This window comes from Oreochromis niloticus, linkage group LG12, assembly GCF_001858045.2.
Source record: "Oreochromis niloticus isolate F11D_XX linkage group LG12, O_niloticus_UMD_NMBU, whole genome shotgun sequence".
Taxonomy (NCBI): Eukaryota; Metazoa; Chordata; class Actinopteri; order Cichliformes; family Cichlidae; genus Oreochromis; species Oreochromis niloticus.
This window is the reverse complement of record NC_031977.2, coordinates 12,294,717-12,316,718: the sequence shown is the minus strand read 5'-3', so window position 1 is coordinate 12,316,718 and position 22,002 is coordinate 12,294,717. Positions and strand designations below refer to the sequence as shown.

The following is a 22,002-nucleotide window of genomic DNA, read 5'->3' as shown; positions in this document are numbered from 1 at the left end:
TCTTCGCACTGTTCGTGGGTGTGTCTGTGACTTTGATCGTGCCCATTGTGACACTGGGTCCTGTGCATGATAAGCCCTTTCCTGCATATGCTGACTCTGCCTGTCTGCTTGCGTGTATGTGCTGACTCTCTCTCTGTCCCCCTCACCCCTCCTCTCACAGGCCGTGTGTCTCTGACCCGGGGCGCCTCTCTGCTGATAGAACGGCTGACCCTGGAGGACGAAGGCTGGTTCGAATGCCGCATCCTGCTCCTGGAGAGCAAAACCGACGACTTTCGAAATGGCACATGGACCTTCCTCTCCATCACAGGTGCAGCACCGCAGGGTTTTGGGGAGTCGGGAGCTGCTCCTTTCGTTGCTCATCACTGGCACTGTCCTTATTTAGAACAGCTACAGCATGGGGCCTGGCTTGGACTCTGAAGGCCTTGGCAAGCTGAATAGTGTTATTCCAGTGTATGAAGAGGTCCTAAGTGACATACCTTGCACCCAGTAATCACATCGTGTCTGTCTGTGCCTAGCCTGCTGTGAAGTAAGGCTGGCTTTTAGAATGGCACTGTATCCTTGGTTTGTGTTTTACATGCAAAAAGCTTTTAACCCACGTACATCACCCGCTCTCTCACCTTCACTGGTTATGTTGTGGAACACTTAGAAGTTCAAATGAAAGTGTGACGTGAGTATTAGATATGATTGTAAGCCTACATCAGGATCGACGTCAAAGCTTTTTTTTGGAACACAATAGTGTTACATTGTGCATAAATTGGAATCTGTTTAGAGTATTAGACACTGACAGTGATGATATTTTATCCAAAGCTCTTTTTAATGCAGGGATTGCATATATTTTTCAGCATGGAAGTGTTGTGTAGACATATGTGCCTCTGTCTGCCAGTTGGAGGCTTACTAGTTATTGTGCTACAATTACAACGTGTCTATCTAAATATATTCACAGTAACTTATGAAAATCTCTCCTTGTCGCCACTTCATATCCATGCCTGTCTCCACACACTTGTCAGAGCCTGAAATGACTTGCCACTGAGTTCTAATGTAGTTTTAGAGGAGCCACAGGTGGTACTTCTAAACCACAGCAAATCATATCTAACCTCTTTGGATTTAGCTGTTCCTTTGGATTAGCCGTTTGAGTAGTTCTCCATTTTAAAGTTCCTTTATGTGTCCTTTATGAGTATGTGGATGAAAATAAGTGGTCTATTTGATCTGTCTTTGTTTCAGCTCCGCCCGTGTTTATTAAGACACCGCCAACTTTTGTGGAGGTTCTGCTCGGTGACTCGCTGACTCTCAGCTGTGGAGCCCATGGCAACCCTCGACCAACTGTCGTCTGGCATAAAGACGAGAGCCCAATTGAGAAACATGAGAAAATAAAAGTGAGGGGGATTAACAGATGGCATTTTCAGTATTCTAATTAAATACTTATTAATTAGCATTTTCTGCAGGAGTTGCAGCTTTGATTTTTCTTTGAAGCAAACTGCTTTGTTGTTCTCTTCATCTCTGCCTCATAGTCTTCCTCTCCTGTTCCTTCTTTGTCTTTGATCGTCTTTACCTTGGCCTATTTTCAGGTGCTCAATGGTAGCTTGTCTTTGGCCTCTGTCACACGAAATATTTCTGGAGTTTATAAATGTCACGTGTCCAACTCAGAGGGGAACCTCACCCACTACACGCAGCTGCAGGTCAAAGGTCAGTGTTTAACTATAAGTCATTGTGGACAGGTGTAATCTCTGCCTACCTCGTGATAAGCAACAGCACAAATAAATTATGTTTAGTGAAATTGTCAATGTATATTTTTTTTACACCACTTAAACATGCTGCTTAAACCATGGTTAAATATAATAGTGTATAGTGCCACCTACAGTCTTTTCCTTGCATTGCAGCAATTTAACAATTTTTTTAAAAAGCTCTCCCGCCATCATCAGTTGTCCATTAATTCTGGTCATTCTGGTCTATCTTGTGCTTTGTACAGGCCCTCCAATCATCCTAATTTCCCCAGAGGACACCACTCTTAACATGTCCCAGGATGCAGTTCTGCAGTGTCAGGCTGATGCCTACCCATCAAACCTGACATACGAATGGTTGAAGCAAGGACAGAATGTTTACCATATTGAGTGAGTCCATCATTTCAAAATATCCATTAATATTTTTACATTTTAAAACAGCCCTCGGACAGATTGGCGACCTGTCCACGGCGTTCCCCGCCTCTCGCCCTATGGCAGCTGGATAGGCTCCATCCGCCTGTGACCCTAAATTGGTTAAGCAGAAGAAAATGGATGGATGGGTTTTAATGCAGAACCTTTTAAAATTAATAATATTTTAGTTGCTTCAGCAAAGTGTTTTTGTGTCAGCTATTTTGAACACCTCTTCAAATGTGTATCTTTTTGATTTCAGATCACTTAAGTCTCGAGTGAAGGTTTTGGTGGATGGAACACTTCTTATCCCTAATCTCATCCCGGAAGATGCTGGAAACTACACCTGTATCCCAACTAATGGGCTACTGAGTCCACCCTCAGCCTCTGCTCATCTGAAAGTTAAACGTTAGTCTCTTATCCTGCTGACTTTTTGTGGTTGCACTTACCAGCGTTCCCTGTGAAATAAGCACTGTAGTAATTTTTTGTGAGTGATTTTTCTTCTGTCATCTTAGATCCTGCACGTGTAGGCCGAATGCTGCGGGAAACATATTTGCCCGTAGGCATGGAGGGGGTCATTGTCTGTCCTGTCCAAGCCGATCCCCCTGTGCTGTACGTCAACTGGACCAAAGACGGGAACGTTTTAAATCCTGATAATGTAAGTCATGCGCCATGAAATTGAAATGTTTCACTGAGTAGAGATTTTCACCAGAAGGAGTTTGGAATCAATCTTTGTACCTATCCAGTACCCAGGTTGGATGGTGAACTCAGAGGGCTCAGTATTTATAGCAACAGCCAATGACAATGCTGTGGGTATGTACACCTGTACGCCTTATAACAGCTATGGCACCATGGGGCAGTCTGAACCCACCCGTGTCATCTTAAAGGTAAGGCTGTTGTTCTCAACTCAAGTCTTTAGTATCAGGAAGATGATCTGCTTTAAATGTGCACACTAATTAACAGGCAAAAGTAAAAAGGCTCTCCTCCTCCTCCAGGACCCGCCATCGTTCCGCGTGCCTCCTCGACCTGAGTATTTCCAGGAGGTGGGCCGGGAGTTGATCATCCCCTGTGAAGCCAGTGGAGACCCTGCTCCAAACGTAACGTGGAGCAAGGTACGGGAAATTTCCACTGATGCAGCAACCCGTATGTATTAATTCTAATTCCTTATTTGAACTCATCCGTGTCCTTCCTCACAGATTGGCCCTACGCCTCGCTCCCCATACACTATGTTGGCTAACGGCTCCCTCCTGCTGCAGCCAGTTAGTAAAGATCACCACGGGGGTTGGGAGTGCCTGGCCACTAATCGTGTAGCCACTGTCAGTGCAGGCACTGTGGTCATGGTGCTGGGTGAGTGATCAGCCGCATCGCTGCAATAAATATGTGACTCCTGCATTTACTGAATTCAAGTGTACTGCAAACAGTTCAAAGTGACGTTCTCCTCCTCAGGCACCAGCCCTCACGCTGTGTCCTCAGTGTTTGTCACCACAGAGGTGAACCAGGCAAACGTGTCCTGGGTGCCAGGCTTTGATGGTGGATTCACCCAGAAATTCACTGTGTGGTCAGTGACATAAAATACATAAAATATCACACAATCGTTAGATCCATGACTCTTTTTGACTGTTTTGTTTTTCTTCCAGGGTCAAGCAGGCATCCAGGGGGAAACATGAATGGGCGTCTTTGCCAGTGCCAACATCTAAAAACTACCTGCTGGTGACTGGGCTACTTGCCGCCACTGGCTATCAGTTCAGCGTCCTACCTCAGAATAAGCTCGGCTCTGGACCTTTCAGCGAAATTATAACTGTGCGAACTCAAGGTTTGTACAAGTGAACTTATGTTTTGGGTTTGAGTACCTCTTACACTTTTTACTACAAGTATTTATAAGTATGAACTTATACTTTGCTTTCTTACCAGCTGTGCCAACAGAAGCACCTACAGCTGTCACCACTCTCCCAATTCTGGATCCTCCCATATTCCTGTCAGCCAACCGGACCGAGCAAGGCGTTGTCCTGCGTTGGTTTCCTCCCGAAGCTCCATTTTCTCCACTGACAGGTTATGTACTGCAGGCCCGCAGGGATCAGGGGCAGTGGGTCATCCTCACCAGCAACATCAGTGCCAATCAGAGTGACCTGCTTGTTCAGGGACTGCTGAGGGTAAGTTTTTATACCTAATTGTTATACTATTTTATATGAAATAATGATTTTTTTATGAAAAGCCACCCTTTAAATGAGTGCTAGTTTATATCTATAATCAAAATCCTGATCTGTCTCTCTCAGGACTCGAATTATGATCTGAGGCTTATGTCTCGCTGTAATAAAGTGCTCAGTGAGCCCAGCGAATCTGTCAATGTATCCACCATCGGTATGTGGCTTTGTACAAATTACTAAAAGCATTACACCCCGCAAGTTCATAACTGCTGGAATTAGTGGCCTCTGTAATTGACTGGTCTGATTACAGGGATGGAGATTTACCCCCTGCGCCCAAGTTTCTTGGAGGTTATCCCTGAGCCGCTGTTGGCTGGTGTGTTAGCTGGAGTGTGCTTCCTGTTTGTGGCCATCGTTCTGTCTTTGGTGACAGCATGCTACATGAGTCAGAGGAGACAGCGCCGGCGCAGGAAGAGGAGACAAGGTAAAGTGTGATTAAATCATACAAACAAAAGTTTTAACTTTGAAAGTGTGAGCACGTATACTGTTCCTAATTTAAGTTAATTATATGATTTGAGAGTTTCATCTGTGCTGGTGTCTGATATTTTTTCCTTTCCTTACATTTTGGTAGATCTGCCATCTGCACTTCAGAAGAGCACATCTCAAGAGTAAGTGTAGGAGTCCCCCTATCTGTATTGTATTTGAAATAGACCACACGCAGTAATATTTATGTAAAGCTTGTTGTAAAGCTTGTTTCCTAACTGATATATGATTATTATGTACATGTGATAAAACGGTAAAGGCAGCTATTTTTATTCTCTCTTACCAGGGAAGTAGTTTAGCACAATCTTCAGCTTTAATCAACTTTAACAGCATTTATTTCCTGTCTGACCTTCTTAGAGTTCACTCACCCCCTCGCAGTCCAGACAGTGTCCTGAAGCTGAAGCTGTGTCCACCACTTCCTTTCTTTCCCAACTCGTCCTGCTCACAGTCCGATCGATCCTCATTTGACAAGGGAAGTCACGGGGAATACCACGACCAACGGAAGCAACTCTTGTCCAATTCTTCTCCGCCACCTCATTACACACTCTTTGAGAGTCACCTGGGGTCTCAGGCGCCCTCACCAAGTGCTCTGGAGTCCATTTCCAGAGGTCCGGATGGACGCTTCATTGTCCAGCCACTGCCAGAGGGTTCTAGTCCCTCGAATAAAAAAAATTTAAAGAAGACTGTCCTACAAAGTAATGGTGGAGCTGGTGGGGCAAGTGGCTCAGGAAGCAGCAGGACATCCTTTAGGGACTCTCCAAAGTCGAGCATTTTAAGCTCAGAGAAGGACGAGAGGAAGGATTCTCCTCTCACTGTGGATGTCCCGGAGCTGAGCAGGCCTCCTTCCTCCCCTGGAAGAGTACGAGCCATGGCCAGAAACTTCTCCCGTCATGGCTGCTTTTATTCTGATGACGAGCAAAGCTCAGAAGCTCTTTTAGAAAGAGCCAGCTTTTATTCAGACAACAGTGAGAAGAAACCCAGTGATCCTCTGAGGAGGTATCGCATGACAGGACACACTGAAGACCTGCTGCCCTCTTTTGGAAGGAGGACAAAGCTTCTGGATAGAGACACAGACAGGCCGCAGCCTTCAGGCTATGAGCCTATGGAGAGTCAGTTGACTAATAACAGCACCTTAGTCTCACAACTTGACAGTGAGCTGGAGAGGGATAGCATTAACAAGTGTGTCCAGCTGGCAAAAGAGAGGGAAGAAATGGAGAGAGAGCTAAAGAGCTATACAGCTGAGCAAAGAAGTCGAAATCGTGGGAGAAATGAACATCAGACTAATAAAACAGAAAGTCCTCAGAGGGATGAGCCTGAGTCAGAAGAAGAACCTGTATGGAAACCACAAGATGTTAGTATCAGACAGAAACATAGGCCTTTGGGTCAAACAAGTCGGGTGTCTGACTATAGGAGAGCGTGCTACTTTGGCAACACAAGCAGTCCCATGGACCGGCTCCCCACGTCTCGCATTCAGTGGGACATTAGCCCTGTAACATCTGTGACCAGCCTTATTCCTGTACAGACTCCTCAGGAGACCGCATCGCCCAGGCCACAGCGTCCTCGCCTCTGTAGAGAAACCACCGAGGACTCGCTTGCTGTTGATTCATCACGGTCTCCGGTCACCCAGAACACCTCTCTCCCCACGATCTCCCCTGATGTTACCAGTGAACCCGCTGCTCTGTGTGTCGACGAACCAGATCGAGTGCGGTCACTGAGTCCTCAGGGAGATCCTGATATATACATGAAGTCCATCAATGAGCAGGACATAATGGAAAAGACACAGGATGAAGATGTTGCTGGACGGAGGTCAAGGCATTCGTATGCTTATGGAGGCACTCATCTCTGGGAGTCAGCTGCCAAAAGTCCTTCATTAATGAGTGAGAGGCCTGAAAGTTCAGCTTCTTCACCTTATAATCAGCCTGAGAGACCTGCAGACACAAACTACACATCCACAAGGGATCCCAGTACCTCCAGTTACTCTACTTTGCCTTATGAGCATCACAAAGTGGGGCCAAAGGCTAAAGGCAGAGAGACTCCAGTCCAGGATGACCGACGAAGTTCAGGATTTTACTCTGACTTAGAGAAAGAAGGAATCCGAGCACGCTCCCGGAGGAGCGACAGATGCCTTTTCTCTGACAGCCCTAGCCCTATATCATCCTTAACTCTCGTGGAAGAAGCCGAGAGCGACCAGTCTCAATTTTCTGTCCCCAGAATGTCAGACGCCTTCAAGGCCAAGCCCACAGCTCAATCTCCCAAAATGTCCCCACTCCAGACAAGTGCAATTCTTGAGTATCTGAGCCTTCCTGGTTTTATTGAAATGAGTGTGGATGAGCCTGTGGAAGAGGTCACAGACAGCAACGGGGAAAGCTCAGAACTAAAGCCAGAAAAATCAGTGGTGGCTAAACCTGATGTAGTTCCTAAAAACTGGGAGGTTCATGTTCAGGGAAACCGTGAAACTGGCTCAAACCAAGAGGAGGTTCGCTTTAAACAAATTCATTCTGCAGGCGCTGCTGAGGCCAGCTTTGAGACTAGTAAAAAACAAGATTATGGACGTTCCCGCCATGGGGAAGCTAGAGTAAGATTTCCTGATGACCCAAAACCATCCTCACCCGGCCCAGAAAAAACTAGCAAGCAGCTCTATGATGAGAAAACAAAGATTCAGGCTGGAAATAAGAGCACATACAGGCCTGAATCCAGACTTGGGTCCATGTCAGCTCACACCTTGTTCAGTGCAGCTAAAGGCATGGCGGATATAGTGTCAAAACACTCGCAGAGTTTTGTAGACAGTAGTGAGTCTTTATCAGAGCAATCCCAAAGACAAGGTTCTCAGGGCAGCAGGACTAATAACATTGTATCGCGTATAAATCAAGCCCCTGTGCCATTTCTAAAGAAATCCTTAAGCATAGGTCCCTGCAGGACTCTCTCAGGCATGGGACAGCCTCGTCCTTTTCTAAAGAAATCTATCAGCCTGGGCCCACAGAGGTGGGAGCACTTTGAGAGCCCAAGGACTTATATTTCTGAGAGATGCTACTGGGACGAATTCCCAAACCCAGACGTCAGGGTCAAGTCCTATAGTTTGGGTCGCACACCGCCTTCCCTCCCCAGGCCAGGCCCCTCCTGGAGGGAGTATGTCCCGTTCAGGCGCCCCAGCATGGGCAGCTTAGAGAGGCCTCATCACGCACAAAGATCTTTAGCTAGTCCTTCCTACCTCACGCCTGCTGCGTACCCACCCAGACAAACCTCAGTCTCCCCACTGATGGAACCCTCCGATCCACGACGGCAAGCTACCGTTTTCCCAGAATCCTCCAGATGGTCCCCCACTTATCCTGAAGCTCTGAGGTCTGTCCAACATAAATATGTTCCCATGCCCTCCTCTATCCCCATCCCCCACTACCAGCACCAGCACTGGGCAGGATCCAGAGGGGATGGCCTGAAACCCATGGACTCAAGGAGAGGTCCTCCGAGGTCCTACCTGCCCAGGGGCATCAGCTGGCCCTCACCTTACTACGCCCCTTTCCCACCACGAGAGGGGGAGATCTACAGGCAGCCTGACAGGATGATGGGGAGGGGAGGGGAGACCGAGATCCGGGAAGGCAGAGAAATCAGGGAGGGGGGCAGGGCCAGTTATGCCAGTCAGAGCAGTGGTAGAGGGAGTGCTGGACTCTTCCGACAGTCCCTGTCCATCACTCCCACGCTGCTCAGCTCCCCAGAAACCACAGAGGAAAATGAGCGTCACAGAGCTGACATGGATTTGCCTGAGAGGAGAGCAAAAAGGTGAAACACCGCCACACCTGAAAAAGCAAACACACTGGAGCGTCCTCACGGCTGAAGGACTTCTTTCTGTTGCCAAAATAACGTTAATATTGTCATTTTACTTGTTGGTAATTGCTTTTGTTCTTACCACCTTGTTTTGTGTGTCTAGAAGGAACACATCAGTAGATGAGAGTTATGAGTGGGACTCTGCTGATGCCTGTGTGGACTCGGAGGTCCTGGAGGCCACAAAGCTTGATCAGTCACAAACAGGTTTACAGAGAGGCAGTCGGGATCAAGCTGGTGGCCTCCAGGATCAGCGGCACAAAGGTGACTATTTCTCTTACTTTTCTGCTTTATGTTGCATCTTTCCTTATGAGTGAAATGCTTAGGTGGGATTCACACGGATGTGTTTTATGCTTCGACGCTCTCACTTTTCATGCACTTTGATATTACCGCCGACTAATTTACTGGTTGCATAAATGAACAAATAAATTAGACTACTTAAGGGCTGTCAAACTTAAGGTTGGGGTCGGGGGGCCAGAATTGACTTGAATCCACGAGTATTTCTTTGATCGACTACCAAACATTTAGATGACTATTTGGCGTGTACTTCCCTACACCGAATCTGGTGACATCACATGTTGCCAAACTAATTATGGATCCATTACTTTGCTTTTGAAATGCCTGGCGGAGGTTGCTTCCTGTTAAAAGGGAGTTTTTCATTCCCACTGTCACCAAGTGGTTGTTCACAGGGGTCATGAGATTTTTGGGGTTTCTCTCTATTATTGTAGTGTTTTTATCTTACAATATAAAGCATCTTAAGGTGATTATTTTTGTGAATTGGCACTATATAAATAAAAGTGAATAGAACAACGTTACTAAGAGCCAGCTAATGCTAACCGCATGTTAGCATTAGCTGGGAAACACCCACCGTCAAGCACTGAAGCAACACATCCATGTGAATCCTGCCTTACAGTGATGGCTGCATGTGTTCATCCTGTGCCCTCGTGCTGTGATTATTGTGAGCTTGTCCCATGACATGCCCATCCATGCATTTCCTGTGCCTCACCTCACCTCACCCCACCCCTCCACCCCCAGGCCCGTCTCCCTCAGTCAGCCCGCCAGTTTTCAATCCACCTCGATGCCAGTTCAGCCGCTCTCTAAGTGAAGCACGTTTCAACGCTCTCCGCCTGGAGTACGAAGAGTACAGGCGGGCTCAGGAATCCATCTGTTCCCGTGAGCCCTGCGTCACCTTTGGCCACGATTCAGACTCTGACTCCAGCTCAGCACTGCTCTAGCAGCTTAACTCGGTCCGTTATTCTGCCTGCCCTCTCGCCTTCTTCCTCCTTTCACCACCTCTCACTGGTCGCCCTGCTTGCACCATCTTCTTGCCTGCTTTCATATCATTGATGTGCAGTGAAGTTGTGCTTGATTAAAATCTTCTGATTATATTTAAAATCCTTTAACCTGGCCTTTCAAGGTTCATGTAATGCTAAACTCCTGTGTCTTTGTCTTTCACAGGTACTTCTAAGGGAGATATCAAATAGCAGTTTTAATGAATTAACGACAGCCCTGTGGTCCCCGACACAGTCACACCTCACTGGAGCTTTGCTATGTGAATCCTCTGTTTAAACGGACATTGCTCATCAAATATAAGACAGCAACTCTTTGGTTGTTTTTGGATTACGTATTCTTTTTCTTGTCTTGTTGTTCCATTGTGCTTTGCATAATGAAGCTGAAAAGGAATTATTTATTTTTCTTACGAAGCGCGTGCAGCTGTATTTGAGGTTTTATTTTGTAATCTTGACAATCAGGCCCAAAGGAATGATAAGTTTAGTGAGGCTTAAAAATGTTTTTACAGTCCACAGTTCAGAAAGACCTGCTTTATAAAAGCAACAGCCTACTACGTATTTGGACTGTTTAAGATGTTCCTTTAGGGATGTTTAGGCAGTGTCTGTGTCTCTAGTGTCGCCTGTGATACCAATCAAACAGCACTAAAAGCATTTTCTTCCCACTCCCACTTAATGAGACTAAGTACTTAAATAATAATAATAGTAATTGCAGTTTAAATAATGCTAAGGCTTCCTGCAATTTGTGTTACTGAAAAGAATTTGCTCACTTCCTGCTACGACTCACCCTTCGGTTGCCTAAAATTATGTATCCCACATATTATCTGTCCCAGTAACATCCTCCCATTGAGCTCTTATTAAACAGTTCACCTAAAATATTGCCCCTGTATTAGTTCAAAATGTATAAATGTTTATATATAGTTTATTGTGAATGATTGAATGTTGTATTGTGTACAGTCCTCTTCAAAGAAAAACGCTTCTTTACTCCACCTGAGTCAGTCAGACTTTACCTCTGCGATTTATGAATAACAGATACTGTCACACTTGATAAGATTCACAGGGAAATTTATTTTTGCCTTATTTTATTCACGTCACGCTGAATGACAGTGGAGAGGTTTCGGCTGGCGGGATGTATTCAAACAAAAACCGGAGGATTCACACTGATTGAACACCTTCTCCTCACACAATGAGTATTTGTGTATATTTATTGAAGCGACTTACGATATGCAACGATGTTTACAATTCACATCCTCGATGTGAAGGCAGCACTGTGAATATTTCATCGACTTCTGATTCTGTATTTGAAGTCTGTTATGAATTTTGTGCCCGTTTTTTTTGCTTTTGTTTTATTTTTTACCGAACAGAAGCCGCTTTTGTACATCACCTGACAAACAGAGATCTAAAGAATATCTTTGTAGCTATAGTTTGGGATTTGTATTATATTTACTTACCTAACCCAGATGAAAATGCATTTCTGACGGTGGCTTTGGAAGCTTTGTACAAACTGGAAATTTTTATATCTTACCACCTGGCTGTTTTTTGTCATTTTTATATGTTTGTAATGAATAAATTGTTTTATTCAGAATGCATCAGACTAAAAGAGTGTTGACTGATTTTCTTTTTTAAACACTTTACACACTTTATCACACAATAGTCCCTCTCATTAAAGCTCGTGTAACCCTCTAAAATAAGGCTTGCGATCAAGAGTCTAATTCCCCTGTAATTAAATGGAATTTCTTTTTTTAATTATAATGTAATTATATTTATCTACAAGTAGTTGAAGGTAGGTACACTAGAATGAGGGGGTAAGTTCTTTTTTACAGCAAAATTAGAAATAATTATAATGTAAGTAGATTTTAGATTTATATAGCAATAACAATTTTATTGATATAGCACATTACATATGTAAAATCAATGTGCTTAATAAGACAACAGCATTAAAACCCTGTGTAGGTTTACAATGCCTTAAAGACAGTGAAAACAGCAAAACAAATCAACAGGATCTATTCAGTGTAAACCCGGGTTAATAAAAAGGTTTGGAGTCTGTTTTTGAATATGTGCAGAGTTGTAGATCAGCAGGAAGTTGTTGCAAAAAACCAGACCACAATAACGGAAAACACCTTCAGCACACTTAGCACTACTTTTTCAGTCGTGCATCACTACAGGAAAGAGAAAATGATTATATTATAAATGAATTTAAATAGTGCACACGTGATTTAAAAGGTGTATCTAAAATTTTGGATATTTCACAGGAAAAGCGGTATGGGTTGTATTGTAAGTCATTTTAAGTACTGTGTACAAGTTTTTGGTAATTTTGCAGAAAAACTATATTTCCTCATCTATATTATAAGTACACTATCCTTTGTTTTTGTAGGGGGCCGTATTATGAAGTGATCATGCCTAACTTTCAGGTGTTTTACAGGAAAGGATTCACAAATTATTAGGATTATTAGGATTTTCCCTTACAAGAAAAAATAAATAACATCCACATTTGTAATCACAATGTAATATGGGGAAATATTGTTTGTTGTTCCGCAAAATAACTTGAAATTACGCAGTACTTAAAGTTACTTACAGTGTAATTATTCCTTTGTTTCTTGTAAAAACCTGACTTGTTACCCTCTTGTTCTAACGTACATATATTTAAGTATTTGTAAGTAAATATAATTAGATTGTAATTTCAAATAAAATACATGCATATTCTGTTTAAATACAGAGGAATTACGCCTTTAGTCATGGGCCATGTTATAAAGTGTTACCAACGCTTGTTTAAAGCAAACCTGTAGGTATGAGGCTGCCAGTGTTTTCAAAATGACACAAAATCAAGTCAGCTTTATCTTTTATATTAAAAGTATTTCAGGGGCTCTGTTAGATTCTACTTACTTGCAGCTCGCAGAGCCATCTTAAGCCGCAAAGGCGTGAAGTAATTGTTTTCTGCATGACTTTGAGGAGGTCTTACAGAAAGTGCACAGGTCCTGTGGCCAAATCATTATCGCTTCCCCACCGTGCCTGACAGTTGGTGTGAGGTGTTTGTGCTGATGTTTGTTTTTTTCTTTAACAAACGTGGCCAGACATTTTCCACTACTTGTTCAATCTTTTTCTTATTATACTGTTATAAGCTTTAACATTAACAGCTGACTAAGGTCAACTAACTGAGGTCTCTAGAGTCTGATGTAGCTGTTGGGTTTTTCCCAGTTTTTCTCAGCATTGTGTGGTCTGACCTTGGGGTGAATTCACTGGCATGTCACTCCTGGGAACACGGTGGGATTATGTTAACACACACCTGAATACTCCAAACCGGCAAACTGACAAAATGTCTGCATTTACAGAGGAGCTGACACTTGCTGATCAGTTAACTGTGTGCTTTGATTGACAGACGCTAACTGCCACTTACCTTTGCTCCTACTTTTTCCCAAGATTACTTTTCTTTACATGACTCACTATTGTGAGTGTAGGCAGTGTTCTGCAGAAAGCTGAGTCACAGTTTGATTTAAGGACTTAAAATGTCGGGGTATTTGTGCGATATTAGACTTTACCTACACTCGAGGTGTAGATCCTTTCTACATACGAACCTTTCTGGGATCAAAACCATTAATTATTTTCTCCATGTGATGTTTATCTGTTAAATTGGTGGAAGTAGCTGTGATGGTGCTTTCTCATGCTCCCAAATCAGCAATTAAGAGCACAAATGTACCAAAAGAGGACACTTGCTATTAAAACTCTGACTTGTTATTTTGAGGAAGCGCAGTGGATTTCTCAGTGGCTGTCTTTATCCCCATCCTCAGCTCGCATATTGACCAAACAAGACTACACAAAACACAGCATTTGCTGTTTTACTAAACTATTTTTTATTGTTTCAGGTAAGAATTCATCACAGTACACAGGTGTATATTTTGTGGTAGCACTATTTCTTCTCCAGACGCCACCTCACTTGGTTGACATGCGCATGACATGCTTGACCATATTTCCAATACCATCAAATATATAGTGATAGTGATAGTCAGTCTCCCACATGAAGGATGGAGTGCTAACCACTTTGTTCTTCTCATCCACATAGGCTTCGTAAAGGAAAGGGTTAAGGTCAAATCAGAAGTTATTTCAGGATAACGACAAAGAGAATATTTTTCACTGATATTAATACTGAAAAGGAGACCTTGGAAAGGATATATATGGCTCACGGACGTTGTGGCGAGCACCCATGCCCTTCACAGCCTGCACCATGTTTGTGTTTGGCCAGTGTCCCCAGCGGGTGTTGTCGTCTCGCTCGTAACCCATGGTTACCTCAATGCTCGGCAGCACACGGCAGGCCAGCACAGGAGCCATGCTGGCGAGTCTGAAACAGGAGCGGCAGAGGACAGTCGTCTGAGGTCGGTCAGGGTGGGAGACTTACCGGTGTAAGCCAGACAGGAGAGACTCAGTCCTGAGAAAAGAAAGTCTCTCCCAGAGCAGCACTGATTTGGTGCGACACCACAAAACTGGTGGCTAGATTAGGATTAATATGATCATTTAACAGCAAATTAAAGCCAAAAGACCCAAAGTTTTAATTTGGAAAAGTGGAATAGAAGCTCAGTGAACGTTTGCCATCACTTAATCTGCAATTTATACCCATACTCTTGACTGATGACAGGCAGTAGTGCTGTCTGATACTGCAAATGTTGATATCCATCTGATGCCAGGAAAATACCAGGCCAGCATTGCTGATAGCAGTACTGATACTGATAACCTATAAAGACAGCTTATGTTTGGGAGAGCAGTGTGTCATGATTTATGAGATGAATCATCATCAGTTTGCAAATTCTAAACACAGTCACAGTCATTTTTACTTTCTACAATTATCAGTTAAGACAACAAAACTCATTTATTTTGAAACTGGGTTTGTTTCGGAGCTGGGATGTAAATGTGCTTGTCTCTGAAACACTTTGGATCAGCTTCTGTTGTTTAAATGTGCTAAAAGCTATAAATAAAATAACCATGACAACCAAAATTTTTTATTTTGTGTAGATTTTTTTATAAACATTTTTTAAATTTAATATATGTTTTCATTAAAAATGTATCAATCCAATTCACTGGGCTACATACTGAACTTAGAGGGCAGAAATAAAGTATTGTTCCTATTACCAGACTCAATCTGATACCAATACCACCACTGGTATCAATACTATTGATACTTGGATTGATCCACCCACCTCTAACAGACAGGATACGTCTTTCTTTTTTCCACCCACATTTTTAAATACTGTTAACAAAGCTAAATACAGACATGCATGAAGCACTGTTCAGTTATTTCTCAGGAGAAATGAGAGCAGTTTCTAATGCACTGCGCAGGTATTTGAGTTTTAAGAGTGCTGCCTGTGACCCGCGGTCTTCACAGACACTGACCATTTCCTCGCCCCTCTTTGCACCTTTCGATCTGCCTGTCAGACATCGTGGCACTGCACTGAAAAGCTAAGGGGTTTTTTTTTCTGCATGAAGCTGCAGCTGGAAGGTTTGTGCCATGGAGGAGATGCGCATTGCGGAGTACTCATTATGCCTCCCAGGCACTAAATTCTCGGTTTAAGAAAGGTGGTGTGATTCTAAATATAGGTTTGCTTGTTTTGTTGGCAGATCGTTTTCAGATTTAAAGACTCAATTACAGCTCTGACAAAACAGAACAATGGAGGGGGTGTTATATGGAGGCAGCAGGGCTCCCGTCTGCAACAGAAACATGTCATCACTTTGACAGTGATACTGACTCCCAAATTACACAGCTTGCAAAACATTTGAAGGCCTTTGCTCTTGATGGTAGAATGGCTTCAGATGATGGCTGTTTTAGTCTTTAAATAATCTGTAATGGCTCCGACTCCTCTGTAGGCATTAATGGCAGTAGGAAAGGATTATTCCTCTTTGGGTCGCGGTCAAGAGTACTTTTTAACCCCACTCAGCCTCCAACTCCACTCTTTAATTCCTGTAATCCCGCATCTCCTGTGACCTTTGACTAGGTCTTCTGCACCCTGTTCCCTGTCTGCGCGGCCACTGCTCATCACCTCATCAGTGCCCTTGTGCCAACGCAGTCACCAAGGCCAAACCGGTACTCATTATGAAGCAGTCTGATCGGATGTTTTCAAAAGACAAAAAGGCATTCTGTAATCAGATTACATTACGTAATCTAGCCTCGTTCAAAATTTGTAGGAAAGCCAGCTTTAATAATCTGTTCTCTCCATAAATGAGGATCATTGTGATCTTATGGTTTAAAACTTGAGTTCAGAATACCCAGAAGCCACAGCCAGCACCCTGCACTGTGATAATGTATGTAGTCCCATTTAGAACAGGCGCAATCGGGATGTGGTCATCTCATACACTTTGAATCCGGATCAGGATGAAGCTAATCCAATGCTAATTTAAAAAATGAGCATTAGATTAACTGGAAAAAAGCACTAAAGTAGGAGGGGTTAGATAAACCTGGAGATTTTCATAGATTATTGTGATCCTGATTTTTTTTCTTTCTTTTTTCTTTTCTTAACATTTTGAACAACACCTGAGTGTCAGTGCCGAGCCTGTCCTGCCTGCTTTGAACAGCAGGATTTGTGTGGTCTGCCTGCCCTCATGTTCCTCGATGTCAGCTTAGGACTCTGCTTGTCCTGCTGTCTGCTCTGATCAGTGAGAGCCAATAAGGAAACTTTTAGCTGAAGCTTTGTAAATCTTCTCAATCACTTATTTAATTATATGCAGCTTTTCTTCTCGACTGGGTTTGTTATTTTAACACACCAACTATTCTCTGTAGTTTCACTGTTCCACGGTAGAAGTCAGATTTCCATGTGCAAAGCTTTACTCGCAGGAAATGAAATGATTAACAAATTTTAAGGATGCGATGTGATCATTTTTACCTAATAAGATCATATTAGTAACTACTAAGAGAATCTGCAACACTGTAAATATAAAGTCTCTCAGTCAGCAGCTCAGCATTCACTGCCTGACTGTTTTCCTTTTTACAGCCTCTCCATTGTCCCAATTCCATTACAGGGATTGTTTAAATCTTTAAATAGTTTAAAGTAATCTAAGATAATCTGATTTAAAGTGTGCCAGAACTCACTGGCGGTCTTTAAAGTGGCCTTGTGATTTATCAAATTCTCCATCAGTACTGCCGGAGTGAATATTGCTCAGATCTTACGCACCCGATAGGCTTGCGTGAACGATGGAAATCCTTAAGCACCCTCTCCACGTCGCCGTGCAGCTTGCAGTCTTTGCCGTCCTTCATAAAAGAGGATCTGAAGAGTTAAAACTAGTAATTAGTGGTTCATTTTTAATGCAATACGAACTTGTGTTGTATCTAATCCTAACTCTGATTTACACCAGCTGGTCTCAGAGTGATTTCTTCACATGTCAGCACTCCTCACAGATTCTTGATGATTCCATGTCCTCCTGGAAAGATGACGGCGTCGAAGCTGTTGACGTCCAGCTTGGACAGGTCCTGCATTTGCGTCATTCCCTGTCCGTGACTGAAGCGGGCTGCCTCCATCATCATATTCCTGTGGGGATGGACAGAATTCATCACAAAGTGCACCCACGTAACCATAGACAAAGTCAAAACGCCCACTGCACCCATCTTCGAGGCCTACCGGTTCTCTCCAGAGGCAGGTTGCTTTCTCATGTGGTCAATCACGTGCATCTGCTGTTGATTTGGAGCAAACATCTGGAAGCGGGCGCCGTTACGGCTCAGGTGGTACATGGTGCTGAAGACGAGAGGGGTGCATTACCATCTGCCCGTGTTAATTCAGTCATGTGCATTTCCTGACCTCAGCAGGAGTGATACTCACTAAACCCCTTCATGGACATCAGTGCCGTCCCACCATCCGCATCCTGAGAAAACCTGAAACACATGGAGTCACCAAATCACAACTACACCCACACCCGTTGATCTGCTCCTTTCTCCCAGACTGATCTGCATCACTTACCACTGCAACGTTAGTATTTCCCCAGTTGCCGTAGTCACCCTGGTGCACAAAGCAGGCAGGCTGGCGAGAAAGAACAGCCAGCGTTTGTTTTGACAGCAAAGCCCTGGTTGCCAGCATGATTTAGCTTCAATCTCACTGTTGTAGAAGAAAATTTTAAAAAATAAAAGACTTCACAGTTTTACCACAGAGCCACGTAGAGACTTTTAATGGTCGTGGTGTTGATGTCAACGAGGTTGTCCGTATATATACCTGCAGAGTGGGGCTAAGTGACGTTACCACGTAAGCTCTGTCTTCTGAGAAGAGCCGTCTCTTGTTCGCCTTGACTGACTTACTCTCCTCCTCATGAACACTCTTTCCTATTAATACCTTGTTTATTTATCTGATTAAGTCATTTGGCCACAGAGTGACACTTCAGCTTTGAAGAGCAATGTAAACATGTAGTGCTTCAACCCAAACAGTATCTTGACCTTTTAATAGTTTAACTCTTGGCAACAGATGCAGACAAGCGAACTTGAAGAACAGCTAACATATACTTTTGCAAAACAGTCACAGTGTCTTTTATATAAGGCAACAATCGATGTGATGCCTGAGTGAGCCTTTTTTCCCCGCTTTCTATAGTTACTCCTTTGTCCCAATTCAATTACAGGGATTGTTTAAATCTTGTGCGTTTAGCTAGTTCAAAGTAATCTAAGGTAATCTGATTTATGAAGTGTGGCAGAACTTGACAGTCTGTAATTTAGCCTCATGATATATGTTATTCTACGCTAGCTCATTATTTAAAGTCTGTATATTGACCACATTATGCATCCGGGAAAAGCCTTGCAGTCTTTGCCAGTAAGACTCTTTTTTTTTTTTTAGCAGCAAAAAGGTCCTGGGTTCAAGTCCCCCAGTCAGATGGGGCTTTTTCTATGGGGTTTCTCTGTTCTTGGTAGGGTGAGAGGTGATTCAGAATTGCTCATTTGTGTGAATGTGACTGTGATTGGCTTTCTGCCTCTCTGTGCTAGCCCTACAACAGACTTGCGACCTGTCTTGGACGTACCCAGTCTCTCTCTCTCCTAGGCTCCAGCCTCACTGCGACCCTCAAATGGATAAGAAAACGGATGGATCGAGCATTTAAACTGCTTCATACTTCTGAACTCTTCACAGTAAAAGGCGTACCATACGCCCACTAAAGTCCATTAGACCTTAAGACTCTTACTCTCTTTAATGCCATGTTGTGTCTACAGTCTCTAGACTACGAGACCAGAAATACCCCAGGCAGACGTAAATGTTAAAGTCACAACACTGTTAGATCAACGCAGATCCTTCGGGCTGCATTTGCTGAAATCACAATAAATCAATGTTAATTCACAGATGACGAGCGAGAGGCAAAAGTATGAGGTTTCCTTTATTATGATCACTTCTTTTTTAAATGTATAAATGATCATTATTTACAAATTGAGGAGGGAAGGGGGGTTATAGTGACAGTTTGAGGGACAAATGCAGAAAATTATGGAATCAACAGAACAATACACAATCAACTAGAATCACAACATCAGTCACAAGTCCAAGCCTCTGCCTGTGTGAGATGTTCTCGTTTAGATGGTGACTCAAAGTTTAAAGTCTTCACACAAATGAACTCATGCACTGGAAATGCATACTGAAACGGTCACATGTGGGAATCACAAAGTGCAAGTAATTTTTTTTTTTTCAAAAGCAAACACGAGAAATATAATGAACAACTTCTGATGCGGTGAGGTGTTTTTTAAACTAAATGTCACCCTTACTGTGAAATAATACAAACATGTTTCTCACTTTCTCTCGATTGCTACACACACACACACACTTTCTCACACATGCGCGCGCGGACACACACACACACCATGATTCGTTTTAAAACACCAAAGACCTGGCTCACAATTTCTGACAGTTTTCTTATTTCAAGTACAGAAGTGAACAAAGATTTAACTAGTGAAAAGATGAACAAAGCAAAAACTACAAAAAGACAGCACAGACAATAAATAAGGTCCAATCTGATATCTTATATAAAATAAAGATGTTTAAAGAATCTTGTCAGTGTATTTCTGCATCTGTAAGGTGTCGGTAAAATAAAATTCACACAAATGGCAAGCACGTCAAACTAAAACCATAAAGCAAACAAAGCTCCACTCACGTCCGATCGAGAGCAAAACAACCGCCGATAGCGCTCATTCAACTAAATCCTACTAAAACGATCCAGCTCTGGTTGTTCCATCAATTAATTGTCATGAGCCGTGTTGAGCACTTCCAGCAAGTTTAGTTTTCTTTACATGTAAGGACCAAATCCCTAAAAGCCATTTACATGCAATTCACTAACAACTCCAGTGGTGAAAGTAAGAATTAGCTTCTAAATTTCTGTCACCACTAAAGAAAGCTTTCATGCACCCAAGCACCGTCATTCAAGGAACCTGCGCACTGACACGCTGTGTTCACTGAGTATTTTTGCAAAGATATCCATTTGATAAAGAGCTGGGCTTTGCCCATCAAGCTAAGTAGCTGTGCTGAGAGAGAAAGGTGTTACAAAGGCGAGTCTGGTGGCATTAGGGTGTGTATGCGGGTGGCGGTTGAAATTGATTGGCAATGTCATAATCGGCAGGAAATGTTTCACTGCTGTCCTCCATCTCCGAGAGCAGCTCTAAAGCCTGCTCTTCCTCCTCAGTTGGGTAGTGACGAAGAAGATTTGCAGCTGTGGCGAGGATGGATGCTCCACCCGCGCCCGCCACCAGGTAGAAGCTGATAGCAAAAGTGACGTATATGAGAGAGCCGTGGTACTTTTTGTGCTGCTGCTGTAGGGACAAGATCAGCTCTGAGGCCCAGTAGCAAAAACCTATGACTGTGGCACACTGCAGCACTGGTGGGAGACAGAAAGAGACAGTTACAGATCATTGAATTTACACATTGTCTGTCTTTTTCTAGACAGCAAGAGGGGAAAAAAGATTATTACCTGTGAGAATATGTGCAAATGCATATCTGCGGGTTATTTTCAGGGCAGGGTGCTTGGGACCAAACACATCCAAGAGAAAAGCAGTCAGACTACAGAGGATTCCCAGGAAACAAAAGGCAGCGATTACTCTCAGCAGCAAGATGGTCTGCGGGTTCACGCAGTAATCTGATGGGAACAGACGGACACATCACAGAGCATTACACGTGAGATCTGGGATTAATTGCTGCTGTGGGTTTTTAACGGAGCTTGTGTGTGGGCCTCACCATCCAGAAGCTTGGGGTCAATGTATCCCAGGACATCTGACACCCCCAGCTCTTGTCTCGGACAGGTTCCTCCGTGGACGCGGAGCCAAGCCGGCTCAGCCAGAGCTGTACACAGCGCTGTGATGGACAGAGCTCCGGGAAGAGCCGACACAAGGCTCCGCTCCGGCTGCTTGGGCAACGAGGTGCCTCTCCTCCTTCGGCCTCCAGGGACAGTAGAACCCGGCGGGGCATACATCCTAATCCGATTTCCTCGTCCTCTGTTGTATAGTGTTGCTTTCCCTTTATTGTCAGTGTACCTGACAGCACTGCGGTAGTAACGAGCAAGTCAGCCAAAAAACCGACAGCCGGTAAAGCTAATTCTGGACTGATGACAGCGACCCGGCTCCTTTGTTCACTCTGGTTTCAAATGTTTCCAAATTAAAACAGACCATAAAACTAGCTGTTTAATCAAAAGCAATTCAGGTGTCTGACTGACGGCAACACAATGGACAGATGGTTCAGGCCTGCTAGCTCTGTTGTTAGCCTGAAAAGCTAACTTCTCGTAAACGCAAAATGTCGTCAAGTTTTTCTTTTTTTTACAAAAAATAACTATAACAGCGACCGACACGACAGTCATACGTCTATAAAGTAATCTAGCTAACAATACTAATAAAAATAACGATAGATTTGGTACACAAAAAACAAAGACAAAACAAAAGGAAGCGTCCGCTGGCTTCCTCGAAAACACTTGACTTCCTTGTTCATACCATTCTTCTTCTTCGCGGACTCGATAGCTGTAAAAGTCAGTACTCCCACCTACTGGCGACTCCTCCTATGGCAGAAAGTCATCATACAATAACATAAAATTCTCTTCTTTATTTTATTAAACTCACTCATTGTACATTAACAAAATAAAGGTGCTCGCGTGAATACTTCATAGGAAATCATAAAAAGA

General features: G+C 43.5%; 3 protein-coding genes across 6 annotated transcripts in view; 1 reads left to right on the top strand and 2 right to left on the bottom strand.

Moving 5' to 3' along the window:
* igsf9b (immunoglobulin superfamily, member 9b) overlaps positions 1-11,499 on the top strand; it is a 28,222-nt gene extending 16,723 nt beyond the window's left edge. For 3 of the 4 annotated variants that reach the window (XM_003445592.4, XM_013271596.2, XM_013271597.2), the window contains 19 exons: positions 161-307; positions 1,222-1,373; positions 1,566-1,683; positions 1,967-2,108; positions 2,389-2,534; positions 2,642-2,784; positions 2,873-3,013; positions 3,122-3,238; positions 3,323-3,473; positions 3,573-3,684; positions 3,764-3,939; positions 4,038-4,276; positions 4,400-4,484; positions 4,581-4,751; positions 4,899-4,935; positions 5,168-8,584; positions 8,733-8,890; positions 9,662-9,873; positions 10,085-11,499. In XM_003445592.4, coding sequence (XP_003445640.1) covers positions 161-307; positions 1,222-1,373; positions 1,566-1,683; positions 1,967-2,108; positions 2,389-2,534; positions 2,642-2,784; positions 2,873-3,013; positions 3,122-3,238; positions 3,323-3,473; positions 3,573-3,684; positions 3,764-3,939; positions 4,038-4,276; positions 4,400-4,484; positions 4,581-4,751; positions 4,899-4,935; positions 5,168-8,584; positions 8,733-8,890; positions 9,662-9,861 — 5,852 coding nt within the window. In that variant the 3' untranslated portion in view covers positions 9,862-9,873; positions 10,085-11,499. The remainder of the gene's footprint in view (positions 1-160; positions 308-1,221; positions 1,374-1,565; positions 1,684-1,966; positions 2,109-2,388; positions 2,535-2,641; positions 2,785-2,872; positions 3,014-3,121; positions 3,239-3,322; positions 3,474-3,572; positions 3,685-3,763; positions 3,940-4,037; positions 4,277-4,399; positions 4,485-4,580; positions 4,752-4,898; positions 4,936-5,167; positions 8,585-8,732; positions 8,891-9,661; positions 9,874-10,084) is intronic. The other variant, XM_013271598.2, reaches the window with a different exon arrangement.
* Positions 11,500-13,736: 2,237 nt separating this feature from the next.
* On the bottom strand, positions 13,737-18,077 carry gatd3l (glutamine amidotransferase class 1 domain containing 3, like). The gene is made up of 7 exons (XM_003445593.4): positions 17,844-18,077; positions 17,706-17,758; positions 17,508-17,621; positions 17,286-17,417; positions 17,064-17,156; positions 14,080-14,245; positions 13,737-13,974 (listed from the first exon to the last, which is right to left on the bottom strand). Exons 1-7 carry the CDS (start codon positions 17,958-17,960, stop codon positions 13,840-13,842), a joined length of 810 nt encoding a protein of 269 aa, XP_003445641.1. The 5' UTR covers positions 17,961-18,077; the 3' UTR covers positions 13,737-13,839.
* Positions 18,078-19,212: 1,135 nt separating this feature from the next.
* tmem127 (transmembrane protein 127) lies at positions 19,213-21,836 on the bottom strand. Its single transcript, XM_003445682.5, has 3 exons — positions 21,069-21,836; positions 20,806-20,970; positions 19,213-20,712 (listed from the first exon to the last, which is right to left on the bottom strand). The coding sequence occupies exons 1-3, from the start codon at positions 21,301-21,303 to the stop codon at positions 20,402-20,404; spliced, it is 711 nt and encodes a 236-aa protein (XP_003445730.1). The 5' UTR covers positions 21,304-21,836; the 3' UTR covers positions 19,213-20,401.
* Between the last annotated feature and the right edge of the window lie 166 nt (positions 21,837-22,002).

Coding starts and splice junctions, on each gene's coding strand:
- gatd3l (XM_003445593.4), bottom strand. CDS start 17,960: ATGCTGGCAACCAGGGCTTTGCTGTCAAAACAAACGCTGGCTGTTCTT. Junction 17,759..17,843: donor GAAATACTAACGTTGCAGTG/GTAAGTGATGCA, acceptor CATGTGTTTCAG/GTTTTCTCAGGATGCGGATG. Junction 13,975..14,079: donor ACAACGTCCGTGAGCCATAT/ATATCCTTTCCA, acceptor CCTTTCCTTTAC/GAAGCCTATGTGGATGAGAA.
- tmem127 (XM_003445682.5), bottom strand. CDS start 21,303: ATGTATGCCCCGCCGGGTTCTACTGTCCCTGGAGGCCGAAGGAGGAGA. Junction 20,971..21,068: donor TGACCCCAAGCTTCTGGATG/GTGAGGCCCACA, acceptor TGTTCCCATCAG/ATTACTGCGTGAACCCGCAG. Junction 20,713..20,805: donor ATTTGCACATATTCTCACAG/GTAATAATCTTT, acceptor GTCTCCCACCAG/TGCTGCAGTGTGCCACAGTC.